Source organism: Rousettus aegyptiacus, unplaced genomic scaffold (assembly GCF_014176215.1).
Source record: "Rousettus aegyptiacus isolate mRouAeg1 unplaced genomic scaffold, mRouAeg1.p scaffold_m13_p_6, whole genome shotgun sequence".
NCBI classification, from domain to species: Eukaryota; Metazoa; Chordata; class Mammalia; order Chiroptera; family Pteropodidae; genus Rousettus; species Rousettus aegyptiacus.
In genome coordinates this window covers 58,086,982-58,101,462 of record NW_023416309.1, presented here as the reverse complement: position 1 = coordinate 58,101,462, position 14,481 = coordinate 58,086,982, and the positions used below count along the sequence as shown (strand labels likewise).

The window sequence follows — 14,481 nt, the reverse complement described above, 5'->3', positions numbered from 1 at the left end:
GGGGATGGCTGGCAGTCCCAGGCCAGGGGGCGACAGAGAGCAGAGGCCGAGAGCACCTCACAGGCCCCGGCCCGGACAGGGCAGGCCCGGCCGGGGGGGGGGGGGGCAGGATCACCGTGTCTCACTCCCGCCAAGCTGCGCCTTCCCCCTGGTCTGCTCTGGCCCTCAGGCCGGAACACGCTAGAACAGTCTCCCTACCTCTAACGAGTCTCCCTCCAGCTCCCAGGTCTTCCTTCGCTCTGGAGAGTGAACTCGTTTCCCGAATCGCAGGCCCCACGCCCACGGGTCTTGGCCCAGCTCGGCCCCTCGATGCCTCTGTGGCTGCCCTGCCCCTGGCGTGGGCCCCTCGGGGCCCAGCAGGTTCTCCGTTCCCTGGCCCTGCCCATCGCTGCGGCCCTGGCTGGATTTGGTAAATGCCCCCGGTCTTGAAGACCTGGCCCCCCCATCCCCGTGTCCCGGACAGGACCCGAGGGGGCGCCGTTCCGCCCCCGGACCCCTGCTTGCACGCCTCGGAGATGCTGCGTCCTGGAATCCGCCACGGGGGCTGTGGCACTTCGGCCTAGTGAAGGCCTACGCCATGTACACGCCTCTGCACGCCTGCGGCCAGGCCCTGCCCCGGGCCAGGTCACGCGGGGGGCGGGCGGGGGGCTCCTCCCTTCTGGACCACTGTCCCCGCTACCCCCCTCATTTTTTGTGTCACCTCCTGACTTGTCTACATTCGTTCGCTTTCTGTCGGCTGCAGGCCCCTCCCGGGGGGGAGGCTTTGCTGCCGGCCGGCTGCATGCACCCCATCCGGGGAGACTGCCCGTCCAGGAGGCAGACGCCAATGTGTTTGCCACATGGAGAACGTGAATCTGTTTAACTTTTCTCCTGCACAGGGGCTTCAAGTTCTTATAATGCACACTACTTTCTGAATTAGAAATAGCTGATTAAGTATAACGGAATGACAAGTCTTCGTTTGTTCAGTGTATCTTAGTTTTCGAATGCGTTCCTCCAGTCTGGATGAATGAGCAGGAAGCCATTTTTACTTATAGTCAGAGGTCCGCCACATTGTATGCTCAACACACTAAGAAAACCTGAATTCTAGAATCTGCCGCCCCATCGTGGAGTCAGGGCGGCTGGGGCCGGGGCAGGGGGCCAAGACCATGGTCCAGAGCAGCGAGTTATGGAAACTCAGAGATTTTGTTTCAAGAGAGAAACGCTGTGGACCAGGGGGTGGTGTCTCTTTCTTTCTTTTTCTTTTTTTTTTTTTTCTGCAGTGATAAGAGGAAGTGGGAAGCACCCTCCCCGCCCCCGCCCCAGCGACAGCTGCAAAATGGAAAGTCCTGGGTCCCGTCCGGCCCTCACCTCCTTTCTCTCTTTCAGGTTCGTCAGCATGACGATGGTGGTGGACTTCTGCTCCCAGACCATCCTCCAGAAGTCATTGACCGTCTCCTGCTTGGGGCCTGTAAGTGGAAGACGACCCCAAAGTCAAAGGCAGCCACAAGGAAAAGTCCCTGCAGGCCCCAGCCCCTGGCACCCCAGCCCTGGGACACTCTTCTCCAGCTTCTCTGCGGCTCACGAGGGCTGGAGGTCAAGGTCACGCCCTCAGAATTCCAGAACCCACAGGGCTGGGAGGGACCAGTCGGTGGTCTCCAGCCTCTACCTCTTTCTGCCACACTTCCGGAAAACCCGGGGGGAGCAGGGGCACCAGGACCCCTCGGGGAGCTGAGTAACTGAGCCCAGATGGGTTCTAGTCATATTCAGATTGGAGGTGGTAGAGAGCGGGCGGGCTCTCCGAGGGCTGCCGGAAGCGCTGACTCAGAGTGGGCTGGGGTGTGTGTGTGTGTGTGTGTGTGTGTGTGTGTGTGTGTGTGTGGTCGGGGGGAGAAGGTGGCCCTCCGCATCTCACCCCTTTCCAGTCTGAGCACCTCAGCTGTCAGCAGCCCCCTGAGTGTGGGCTGAAGTCCCTGGGGAGGGGGAAGCTGAACAAAGGATAAAGTGTCCCTGGAAGAAAGGCCTCTGCCCTTTGCCCTCTTTCCTGCCTGACACAGAGTCAGCTCTCAGAGGCGCAGCAGCCATTGTGGCCGCGAGGGACAGGCTACGGAGGTTGGGGCAGGACCATGAAGAGGTCCCTGTCCCTCGAGCCACGGCCTGGCCCTGGGCAGGCCTCGCGGGATGTCCGCTCATGAGAGAGAAAAGGACTCTGGTCTGTGTCAGGCTTCCTGGCTCCTGCAGCTGGGCGCATCCCTGCTGTGGTGTGCGAGCGTGTGTGTGCACGCGTGTGTGTGCGTGTGTGTACACGCGCGAGTGTGTGTGAGGGAATCTGCATTTCACAAGCTCCCAGGTGGCTCTGATTACACCGGATTGGGGACTGTCTTGCCCAGGAGAGAGGAAGTCGGGGAACCAGCGTCAGCCCCCGCCTGGACCCGCACCTGCCCCTGGGGGCGGGATGCCGTAGGAAGGAAAGTTCTCACAAGTGCGCAGCGGGTCGTGGGCAAGGTTAAGGACTAAAGTATCCTCTGGCCGTGGCCATGACCTGACAGCAGTTTGCTCCCTTCCTGCCCCCCAAACCCAACAACTCAGCAGCTGCGCAGGGCTCAGCCAGCTGAGGAAAAACAAGGGTCATGTGACACCAGTACCCACACCCGAGATGGTGGCCACTGGGCAACGGGGCGCCCTGTGTCTGAACCACGCAGGTATGGAAACGGGGACGCGTCTGTCTGCCTGCCACATGCCCATCTAACGTGTCTGTCGTCCCTACGATGACACGTCACAGACACCCCGCAGGCTCCGTCTCGGTCTGCCCTGACAGGGTGGGGGCAATACACCCTCGGGGGCCCCGACGCGTCTGCTCTCGGGCGGCCCTTTCGTAGGGAGAGTCGCATCACGGACTAACGTGCAGTGGCCAGGGCCTGGGCGCCTGCATGTCTCACCACGCGGGAGGCGACGCTCCCGGGCCACGGAGCCACTGCACACAGGGAGCATGACATCTGGCTGAGGAAGGAGCATCTGCGAGAGGAGCCCCAAGGCTCTGTGACCTTCGCGACGCCTTTCGTCCCGTGTGCACAGAGGAAGTTTGGCTAAAGAATTGGGCCGCACATGCGTAACGGTGCACACGCACACATGCATGCACATGCATGCACACACACATGCACGCACATGCACACATGCACGCACGCACACAGAGCTGGCACCCTCCGTGTAGGAAGCAAGAGGCACCCACGTTATCTCACCCAAACCGTGTTCAGAAAGCAGCCGTAAGAAGCTCACCTTGAGCCGCTATGAATTTATTCTTCTCCTTGTAACCCTAGAAAAAACAAAATCAGATGTATAATTTTTCAGGATTATTTCTGCTGAAAAGACTTTGTGATCATTGTTAGAGAGCAATACATATTCATCACAAGAAATTTGAAAGCCAAAAAAAAAAAGAAAATTCAGCAGCAACTTCGGAATACCAAATGATATTTTTGTATGTTCCCCTGTAGCCTTGAATTCTGTGACTACCTCCCAAGGCGCACACAGGCAGCCACACAGACATTCATGTATGTTTAACTTGTATATCTGCACAAATTCTTACGCTTCATGATGATTGCATAATTCACATTAAAATGTATTTTAAGGTTCAATTAAAATGAATTCTTAATAATCCTTTGCATGTGGCTCTATGCCTGGCCCCTCCTGCCCTATTTTGTTAGTCATGTAAACAATGCTGAAACGCGCATCCTGGGCGCTTATTTCTGTTTCTTGAGCATGAGTCCCAGGGCGCGGACGCTCATTCAGAAGGCATGGGCGCTTCCATGCTCTCCGTGGTGAGGCCGCGCCGCCCAGGAAGGCTGTGACAGTTTACTTCCTGGACCCAGGGAAGGAAATGCCCACTGGTCACGGTTCTCTCAAAACCCCGGGGGGCCAGGTGCGCGCGTTGGGCGGGGAGGGGGCCAGGGCAGACCTACGTCTATGTACGAGGCGTTGATGTAGTCCGAACCGGGCACTCCGTCCACCGGGCTCAGAACCACCCTGGAATGATCGTCTGTGGAAAAACAAGAACGGACCTACGATGAGAGGAGAAGGAAACACGCCCGCCCTCGTCTCTTCCAGCTGCAGAGTTAATCGTTACAAAGGACATGGCCAGGCACTCCGTGGTGATCACAGACGGCGGGGTCAGAGGCGAGGAGCTCGGGGGCCAGGAGCGGGCCCCACACGGGAACAGGACAGCAAGTGTGTGGCCCCGCAGTGCCACGGCCGCGTTCTCTGAACCTGCGCGAGTGCCCTGGGAGAACCGTCAGGGTCACAGGGAGGGCGGTCGGGGTTATGGGGAGGTTGGTCGGGGTCACCGGGAGGACCGTCAGGGTCACAGGGAGGGCGGTCGGGGTCACTGGGAGGACGGTCGCGGTCACTCTCTTGCGCTTTGCAGGGAGACGGCTACTATACTGCTGCACAAGGGGACATGCGGGTCTGGGGTTCGGGACTCCAGACCCCAATTATCCTCCGGGTCCGCCCCAGAGAGGAGTCAAGCAGGTCCCCACAGACCCGGACTTGACCGACGACTGCCTAGGAGCTGCCGGCCTGGGCAGCAGCGGCCTTCGGGGTGGGAGGGGGCGGGAGCACTCTGCGCGAGTGTGTCGGTGTGGCGCGTGTGTGTTCTGGGGCGTGTGTGCACACACGCGCTGGGGAGGTTGCCAGCAGGGCCCCACTAGGACTTTCGTGGATCCCTGTCACGTCTGCCTTCACGGGCCCCTTCCTCCCTCAAGAAGCATTACACCTTTTATTTTATAAACGTGAGGGTAGTTGATGCAAAGATGAATGGAATGAATCCCCATGAGATGATCACATATTTTCTCCTGCGTTTAGAAGAAATGAGACGTGCCAGGGGCCACGGCCGGTGGCCCTGGGTCTCGGCTGGCCGGCCTTCCCAGAGAATCAACACGAAGGTGCCCGACTCGGCCCGGCGCCCGGGGCGGAGCCGCCTGGGGTCATTAAACCCGCCCTGGGCACAGCACTGAGCACAGAGCTTGGCACTTTGTAAGTAGTTAATTATCGAATAGTCCTGGGTCCTTGTCCCTGCTTTGCCCCCCCTCGTGCCCACAGGACTGGGACTAACTGGGGAGGGTGTGTCCGAGGTGCCATCTGGGACGAAGACTCCGGTCCCGGCTGTATTTCCCGTCTCCTTGGCAGCAGCTGTGGCCTCAGACGCCCACCGTCTCGGCTTCTCGTCACTGGGCCAGGGCCGTCCTGCTGCTCGCAAAGGACAGGCCACTGCAGGCCTCAGGGACAGTCACGCCTGTACGGGGTGGTCAGGATGTCACACCCCAAACTCACGGACTTGGCCGCGAGACCCTCCGGCTCGGGGGCTGACGGTTCTGAGGCGGGAACAGCTTTGGCAGCCAGTCAAAAATAAACTAGAAGAATTTACGCTTTGAGGGCAGCTATAGAAAGCCGGGGGTGAAAAATAGACTTCTGGTTAGATTTAGAATCTTTCAGTTTCTAAGCACTTCCTGTCTTTTTATTCCAAAAAGTCACACTTCACTTTCAAAACATTATTTCCTAAATTTGTCAGCTGTTAGCATTTTTTCCAGAAAAGAGGATGTTTCTCGCCATAGGCCGGGGAGTCTTTCCACGACCCGGCCTCTCGGACACACCAGGCAACTTTCTCGGCTGCCCCCAGAGCCACGTCCAGGACTGGGACCCTCCCCCACCCCAGGGCTTCTGTGAATCTGGTGAACTTAGAGCCAGCTGGGCTTGGGGCGGGTGGGGGAGGCCGGAGGGTGCCCAGGGCTGGGGCGTGGGGCCCCTCGCCCCGCCTGCTGGCCCTGAGCCCGCACTAAGAGTACGGTCTCACACCCCCTGGGGGCAGGGGGCGGGCCGTGGCCCAGGCCACTCCTGTCCCAGGTCACCAGCTGGGCCCCCGTGTATCTGCAGCCAACCGCTCAGTGTAATCACACAGCCCTGTCATGCACCCTACATGCCCCGCTGACGGCAGGTGGCAGCTGCCGCCCAGCCGCCCGCCTCCAGCTCACACCCCGAGTGTCCCTGAGCCAGCACCCCGTGAGCCCCGCGCCCCACCCACGCGGAGCGTGTCCCGTCGGAGTCCCCTGGCCCTCCATGACTGCCACCACCCTCAGTTTCCTTCGGTGCAGCACTCCTGGGCCAAAGGGGCGGGGCAGGACCCGCACCTCGGGGCGGCCGGAAAGGCCGGCTCTGCCCGCCCCACGCGCACGCTCGTGGCCTGGCCGGCCGCGCTCTGCAGCTGGGAGCGCGGCTTGGACGGGACCCGTGGGAGGCCAGCGTGGCCCAGGGGGCACGGCGCCCCATCCTGTGGGGGGGCGCAGGTAATTCCCACACCTGGCCGTTAATCCCATTCCCACCTCACTTGGTCAACGTCGCCCCCGGAGGGAGAAGGGTTTGGTGTCTGAGACACGAGGACCTCGCGGGTGCTTGGCCCGCGTGTCCTCCACGCGCGCACCCTGCAGATCGCCGCGTGGGTCGCACCGACCAATCACGCCAGGTGTGCCAACGGCAGCTGCTAACTTCAAAATGTCTCGCTCTTCGACACCGTCATTCCGAAGATCCCGAGCCTCCCGCCATGCTTTCCTCTCCTTGGAGCCGCCGCGGCCCTGTCTCTCGCCGCCTCCCTAGCTCTGAGAACCCGCCCTCGGTCTAGTGGCAAATGCTCCCAGTGCGATCGTCTGTCTGGGCCTGTCCAGACCTAACCTGGCTCCGAGGCTCCGCCCGGCCCAGCCGCGGCCCCTCTGCAGATGCGCACGGGTGAGAGAGCGTTAGGCCCGGGCTGTGCAGAGCCACCTGTAAGTCCCAGGCATGCACAAGGGGAGGGACCTGCCCCTACCGAGGGCTGCGAATGCAGACCGCACGGATCACGCAGACCGAATGCAGACCGCACGGATCACGCAGACCGCAGCTACCCTCCCCTGCCGAGCAGGCGGATGCAACTCCAACCCCGAAACACGACCGAGAGCCAGCGCGCCGAGGCCGTCACCACACAGGCCGGCTCACTCCCTGCGACGGAGGCCTGGCCTGGGAAGGGAGGTCCCTTGGAATGGGGGGGAAGGGGGAGCCTTGGGTCCAGAGCTCACTCCTGAACTTTCAGGCTGCCAATATCATTAGCCTGACGGGCGAAGCCGGCAGGAGGGGTCCGGGCCGGGAGAAGGACGTCACGTCTGCCCTGGGTCATGAGGCCAGCTATGAATGCTGCCCCCAGGGCCACCTCGGACAGATCTGTCAGCTTCCTGCCCTGCCCCCTCCCTGGACCCCACGCTCTCTAGCCCGCGGCACCCACAGCTGTTGGGATTAAAACCGGGTTGGTTCTACATCTCCCCACAACCTGCCAAAGGCATACAGGTTTCTTGTTTGTCATTTCTGTCCTTGACCCTGGGGACTAGCTGCTGGTGGCCAAGGCCGCCGAGTCTCAGAGCAGGAGACACCCAGGGCCGCCAGCTGCCCCGGGTCAGGGCTCAGGAGGGGCCCTGCCAGCTGATGCAGGGGGCCCCCTCGCGGCCCCCAGGCAGCCCAGGTCTCAACGTGCAGCACAGGCTCAGCAGCCAGACAGGCTGCCTGAGCCCAGATGCCCAGGCGTGGGCGTCTCCGTGCTCCGGAGCTGCTGTGGGCCCCGCCTCCCAGTGCGGGAGCCTCCCGCTGCCCGCAGGCACCGTCACCGTCACCGTCACCGTCACCGGAAGCTGCAGGGGAATGCGGGCCAGTCAAACCCCGATGACACGGAAAGGCGAGATCTTACTGGGCAGGATGTTGGGATATCTGTTCTTCTCTCTGTTTTCTTCTTTGTTGGCCTGTTCGAAAGCTCCTTGTATGTGTCCAGACGGCAAAGCCTGGAAGAAAGGGCAGAGTTAGCACTAAATGCGACGAACTATAGCACGGTTTTGTGTCGGCTCCCTGAAAACAGGTCCTGCCGCCCAGCCCGCCCCCGCCCTCCCGCCCGTCACTCGCCCCTGCCTCAGAGGCTGTGCCAGGCACTGGGCAGAAACGTGAAAGGCGCAGGCCCACATTCCCTCAGGGGCCCTGTCTGGCGGGGACAGCGGGGGCGTGGACCAGACGATGACCCCCGGGCCGGACCCGAAGCCGCGTGAAGGCGGCGGCTGGCCCGAGCATCGCCACCCCATCCCGGGAGCCACGGGTCCTGGCTCGGAGCACGCGCTGCGCGGTGAGGACCGAGGGACACACAGCCGTGACCCCGGAGGGCGGGGACCGAGGCCCCGCGGGCAGAGGGCTTCGTAAGGGGCGCCGTGGCGCGCAGAACGATGGCGAAGACCTTCACGTCGTCCGCGCCTTGCTTAAGGCCCGGCGTGCTCTGTGGGCCCGCGGTACAGGCACCCCGCCCTGGGGCTGGCTGAGGACGCCGACCCTCGGCCCCACCCCGCGTCGGCAACCCACGCGGAAAGACCCCCGGGACCTTCACGTGAGAAGCGCCCGATCCCCGCTTTGTCTTGGGCGAGGACTCCCGGTGTGGGGGCACCCTGCACTGATGGGCGGCGAGGCCGTGGGGCCAGGCGTCCACACTTCTGGCCCTTTCCTCCGCCTGGGGCCCCTCTGCTTCCTGCTGGCCCCAGCGGCCCTGCATTGGCCGGCTGCCGGGACCCCTCCACGCTCAGGGGACCTCTTCCCAGCGTGCAGTGGGAAAGAGCCTTGCGAACCCCAAAACGCTTCCTTTGACATTCCACCACCGGCTGGGCCGGGGGCCACCGGAACGTGGGTGATCCGTGTTCATGCTGCCCAAGCATCTGTGACGCTCAGGCACTGTGGGAGGAGCCGGGTCACCTGCCCAGCCTCGCAGCTCACCTGTCATCAGGTGATACCAGGAGCAGTGCTGTGCTTTACAGATGAGGAAGCCGAACACAGGTCAGTCGCAGGTTTGTCCCGTCTCCTGGCCAGCGACGGCAGGCGTGGCGTGGGAGCCTGCAGTCTGGCCGGAGCTGGGGAAAACCGGGGCTCCGTGCGCCCCCCGTGAGCCCAGGAGAACAGGCGGGCTCACAGCGCAGCCTTGGGCCGAAGCCGAGGCCCTGAGTCAGACCTTCTGCCCACGGTGGCCGGGGCCGCCCTGCCCAGGGTCACAGACTCGGCCCCTGCCAGCTGTGTCCTCTCTCCCCCATTTTGGGGTGACCGAACCCAATGTCCAGAGGTGGGGGCTGGAGGGCGGCCTGGCGGGCGCCTGGGCAAGGCCGATGGGCAGCTCTCCACGCCCCCGGCCCCTGCTCTGGCTGGAGCGCTCGTCACGGCTGTCCTAGCTCCGACCTTGACCTGACCTCCACACGAAATCTGTGGCCATGTTCCGGAGCCTTCTGTTTCTACACCGAGAAGCTTTTTGGACCCCAGCACTGATGATAAACGTGAGATGTGATAACGGTAGAACATAACGCACTCGTCGAAACCCACGGAACGTGCGACCCCGGGACCCGGACTCGGGCTTCGTTAGGGGTGACGCGTCAGGCTCGGCTCATCCATTGTAACGAATCAACATATCGGTTCAAAGCCTGGAACAAACGTGGCCCACGGATGCAGGGTGCCAACGACGGCCAGGGAGCCGCGTGCAGGGGGAGCTCGGCGCTTCCTGCCTAACTGTTCTGTCACCCTAAAAGTGCTCCGAGGAAACAGTCCCTGAGAAACGATAAAAATGAAAACAAAAACCAAAAATCCCCGAAACAAAAAACCGAGAAGCCTCCCTCTCCCTCGTTAAAGGGAGGTGGCCGCAGTGGCGGCTGGAGGGGCCGGAGGGGCGAGGATGGGCCTGGCTCTGTGGGCGGCACGGAGGGTCGCTCGGGGCGGCCAGGCCCTCCGCACGGCGGACCTGACGCAGGGTTCCCTGCGCCCGGGTGGCCCAGCACTTCCTCCCGCTGCCTGCCACCCTCGCCTCCCGCCTCCCGCCGCGAGGGGCGCGGAACGTGGGAGAGGGCGGCGGAGGCCCACGCCGGGGCCGGGTCGCCCTGCAGCCCAAGCACGGGCCACGCGGTCGTCACCGGTCGCTGATTCCTGCGACTAAGTGTCCGATCACGTCCCTGGCTGACGAGGGTCGGTTCGTTCGGTCAGGGTGCGATTTCATTCCCATGAGTGCACGCGAGCCAGTGTGTGCCCGCAGAGGGCAGGTGCTGGGTGTGAGCTGCTCCAGCGAGCTCAGGGGGGTGGGGGGGTTGGTTCCGGCTGTGGGTGCCTGGTGCTGGCACCTCTCCTGGTGGCGGCTCCCCTGCACGGGCCCGCGACACCGTGGCTGGCTCAGGCCCTGGTGCCTGCTGGGGCAGAGGCTCTCGGAGGAATCCGCAGGGAGAGGGGGTTTTCCCGGCCCGGGTGGCACCCGGGTGGGGCTGGGACGCGCCTGGCCAGGACGGCGTTCCGCCATCGCGGGGTAGAGGCCGAGGGGCTGGACAGTCGCAGAAGTCGCCCTACGAAGCGCGGCAGCTCCAGACACCTCTGCATGCTCTGGGGCAAGCTGGGCGCACACCTCGCCTTGTTTATGGGCTTCGTGTGGCAGTCCCGTTGGGGCAGGGAGCACCCTCGTGTCGCGGACGAGGACGCCGAGGCCGGGGCTCGGTGAGCTGCCCCGGCCCTCCGGGCCGGTAGGAGATGAGCCAAGTGCCCGACCCTCCTCACCCTGACCAAGTCCCTCAGCTCCGATCTGCAATACGCAAGTGTCCAAACTCATCTGGGTCCACGACTCTGAGACCCAGACCCGTCTGTCTCCCTTTCACGGCGTCTGGGAAAGGCGCCCAGGGCAACGGGAGGCAAGGGGGTGGGGGAGCCCGCCCGAGTGCGGCCGCCTGTGCCGGCCGGAGGGGCTGGTCGGGCGGCCCCGATGCCTTCAGCGGAGGGCGGGACCTGGATGGCATGGCTCAGGGCGCCTTAGGCCGCCCCTCACTCGAGAGAGGCGCAAACCGGGGTCCACGGGGTAGCAAGCAGCAGCTTGTCCAGGCTCCCCTGGACCCAGGACCGGGCTCCACGCTGCAGGACGGGAGTCCAGGGTGCCCCGCCCCGTAGCCACACTTCTGCCCGCCCTCACCATGCGGCGAGCTCCACGGGGCAGCTCGGTGGCCAGCCTGGGACAGTGACGCTCCTATCTTGGGTGTGGAATTTCAAGGGGCACCAGAAAACTCAGGAATCAAGATAAAACTCAGGAATCAAATGCAACATCATAATATCGAAATTAATGCCAAAAAAAAAAAATTCACAGTGACCAAAATCTCCACTTGCTAAGTAAGGACACCGCCAGCCGTGGTACCACGACAGGCCGCGTGGGGCCCTCGGGCGACGGGGTCAACGGGTCGGAGCCGGCCTGTCGCACACCAGCGGGCCGTCCTGCTCTTCGTGGACCGCTCGCATTAATTCTGACATTTTCAAACGTCGTATTAAAATATCACTTATCCTGACGACGGCATGTTTTTGGTGGCTCCTTAAATGCCGCTCCCGGGGCAAGGAAGTCACCTGCGTGACCTCCTCTGGGCCCTCTGCACGTGCACTGCCCACGCCTGAGGCGGCGGCAGGGCCGGCCGGTCCTGACTCAGAGCCCCGAGCACGTCTCGACTTGGAGCAGCTCAGGTGCCAGGGGAAACGGGACAAGGAGGAGGGAGGAGGACCGTGTCGTCACTCCAGACGCGGAGCGATTTTGAAAATGAAGAACTGAATTCTCTGGTCAGGCTGAGAGATCGCCTGGAGCAGTCTTGCTTTACGACCTAATTTCACCGAAAAGGGGCACAGAGGGAAACGGTTAAAAGGAAGTAAGACAGGGGCCGATGAGAGGCACGAACATGCGCGACCACCTTCCGGTGCCCTCGCGAGCTGCTTCTGCACCAAAAAAAAAAAGAGAGTCACGCGCCTGCCGCGGGACGCGCACGGTGCTCAGACGTGACGATTGCGCAACGCACGCCGTGATGTTTACCGAGTCCCGTCCCAGCCGGGCACCCGCCCACCCCGCTCCACGGACGGAATCCGGCGTCCGGGAGGTGACCGGCCAGGGCGGAGCCGGGCAGCTCGGCCCCCTGCGGGACACCCGCCCCGTTCCACGCACATCGCTCAGCCCGTGGCCATGCAGGGCATGCGGAGAATGCGGGGCGCGGCACTCAGCACAGGCCCAGGGACAAGCGCGGGCGGGGGGACCCCAGACGGCGCTTCCCGGCGTCTGTCTCCCTGACCGTCCAGCCACCGCCCGTCCATCCACCTGCCCATCCACCTGCCCGTCCACCCGCCCGTCCATCAGCCACCCGTCCGTCTGTCCATCCACCCGCCCGTCCAGCCATCCGCCCATCCATCAGCCACCCGGCCATCCTACCGCCCATCCATCCACCCGCCTGTCCGTCCACCCGTCCATCCGTCCACCCGTCCACCCGCCCGTCTGTCCGTCCGCCCGTCCATCCGTCCATCCGTCCGCCTGTCCGTCCACCCGCCCGTCCGTCCACCCGCCCGTCCGTCTGCCCCCCGTGCATCCCGATTCGCAGGGCATTAAATTCAAACCATCGACGTGCGCGAGGGGGGTCATCAGTGCGTGTCCGTATGTTTACGGAGCGTTAGGGCCACCCGCTTGCCACCGCGGGCTCTGCGCCCCGGGCCCGCGTCTCAGCTGGCTGCCGCCAGCGCCGAGTTCGCAGAGGCAGTTCGTCCAGACCAGGCAGGAGGAATCCAGCAGAGACCCTGGTCCCGCCGGCACACACTGCCGGGGCGCAGCTCCCGTCTCTGCCAGGGGGTCCCCCGACCATCTCTGGTGGTGCGAGTGTGCTCAGAGGAGGGACTGTCCCTGCCCTGATGAGCTGCCCGAGCCCTCGGAAGCCCTGAGAAGGACGGGCTGGGGCCCCCTGCTCTCAGCGAGGGACCGTCACGCTGGGTCTCTCAGGCCTGGCCGAGACAAGGGCATCTGTGCTACGCTCGACTTTAGAACGCGGCGCTCGGAGTGTTCGTCCGGGGGAGACCTCACGCACGCCTCGCTCGGCCGTCCCATCTCCCGAAGAGGAACCGGCGCTGGCGAAGGGGCACGCGGCAGATCCGGGGTCCCCGTGCCCCCACGTGGGGGGGTCACAACGGATGCAGGGGTTCGGAGCTTTGGGGATGTTTACCCCGAAATAGGACACCGCGTCCCCCAGGTCCCACCACGGGACAAGGGGGGGCCCTCGCACTCACGTTGAACTCCTCCCGGAACCTCTTGCAGTCGTCTGCGGACCTCGCCCGGACCTCCTCCTCCAGGTGGCCCACCGGGATGGGGAAGTACTTCTTGGGCCCGGAGGGGGACCTGCTGAGAAGCATCACTCTCTGCTGCTCTGCGGGGTCACAAGAAACAGGGGCACTCAGCCACATTCCCGGACGGGCAACGCTCCTAGAGAAATGACAGCGGGTGGGGGCCACATTCCTCCGAGAGCCTGTGCCTGGGGCCGGGGGCGGGGGCCGCGGTCCTGGGCCGCTGAAGGCAAAGGTCTGCGATACACCCACATCGTTCGCGAGGGGTGACGTCCCCGGGCGATGCCAACCACAGACACCTTATCTTCCCCGCTCACCCGCCCTCCGCCCCTCCCTCCCCCCCCCCCAGCCGCTGCTCCTTCCGCAGAGGGCTGAGGCAGCCCCCCCCTCGCCCCCACTTCCAGGTTTGGAGAGAGAAGAGTGATTCCAGGGTTCAGGGTGCGAGCCTGCAGCAAGCTGGGACTCGGCTCGCGCAGGGGTCTCCTTCGGCCTCGTCTTGTTTGTGACACATAGTCTTGGTTACTCAAACCCCACAAGAGAAAACGGTCCTTGGATTTTTTTTTTTTTTTTGGAGGAGGAGGAGGAGGAGCGAGGAGGCACAAGGGGGTCCTGGACAAATCGTGCCCACAAATTCAGAGTAACGCAAGAAGAGAAATCGCCGGTGTGTGCTTCTCTTCCTGGGGAACAAGCTGGTAGTCTTGACAAGGTCAACATGATAACTCTGCTCTCACACTTGCCAAGGGGCCTGTCCCTACCCGCAGAGCCGTTCGGAAGCCCAGCCAAGAGCTCCCGGAGGCTCGGTCCTCCGAGAGACAGGCCTCAGAGGAGCGAGATGGCCCTGCCCGCCACACCCTCTCCCCGCCCCTCAAGGCCGCACACCCCGCATGGACAGCGGGCAGGGAGCTGGCAAGGGAGGCCACATCACCATCTGCCAAGGGGCACAGGCCCTTGTCACTGCAAAACCACAGTCCTGCCCGCGGACCAGGCCCTACGCTACAGAGATTCTGTTTAGGATCTCAGGGTGCCTTGGGCGACCCCTTCCGAAGTCCCACAGCCCATCTGTTCCCCGGTCGGGAGCCATTCAGGAGCCAGTCGCAGGGAGGAGGCTGGTCACTGATGGTGGCCAGCACCGTACGTAGAAGCCCCTGCCTCACACACCTTCTTGGCCATCTCTGGGAAAAGCAGGGTGCCTTACAGCTGCTCGCGGGTCAGGGGCTGAGCCCCGAGCCCGAGGGAGCGGCTGGAAAGCCTCCTGCCCGCCTGCTCCACCCGAAAGCCCGCGGGGCCGCTCCCTCCCTCGCTGTGTCCGTCTGTCTGAGCCCG

The 14,481-nt window shown here is 63.5% G+C and overlaps 1 protein-coding gene across 7 annotated transcripts in view; it reads right to left on the bottom strand.

The window, feature by feature from the left end:
* PTPRE (protein tyrosine phosphatase receptor type E) overlaps positions 1–14,481 on the bottom strand; it is a 103,135-nt gene that overhangs the window by 17,829 nt on the left and 70,825 nt on the right. For 6 of the 7 annotated variants that reach the window (XM_036223554.1, XM_036223552.1, XM_036223553.1 and 3 more), the window contains 5 exons: positions 13,105–13,241; positions 7,730–7,820; positions 3,933–4,009; positions 3,253–3,289; positions 1,348–1,445 (listed from right to left, as the gene is read on the bottom strand). In XM_036223554.1, coding sequence (XP_036079447.1) covers positions 1,348–1,445; positions 3,253–3,289; positions 3,933–4,009; positions 7,730–7,820; positions 13,105–13,241 — 440 coding nt within the window. Of the gene's footprint in view, positions 1–1,347; positions 1,446–1,645; positions 1,809–3,252; positions 3,290–3,932; positions 4,010–7,729; positions 7,821–13,104; positions 13,242–14,481 lie in introns of those variants that run through there. The other variant, XM_036223558.1, reaches the window with a different exon arrangement.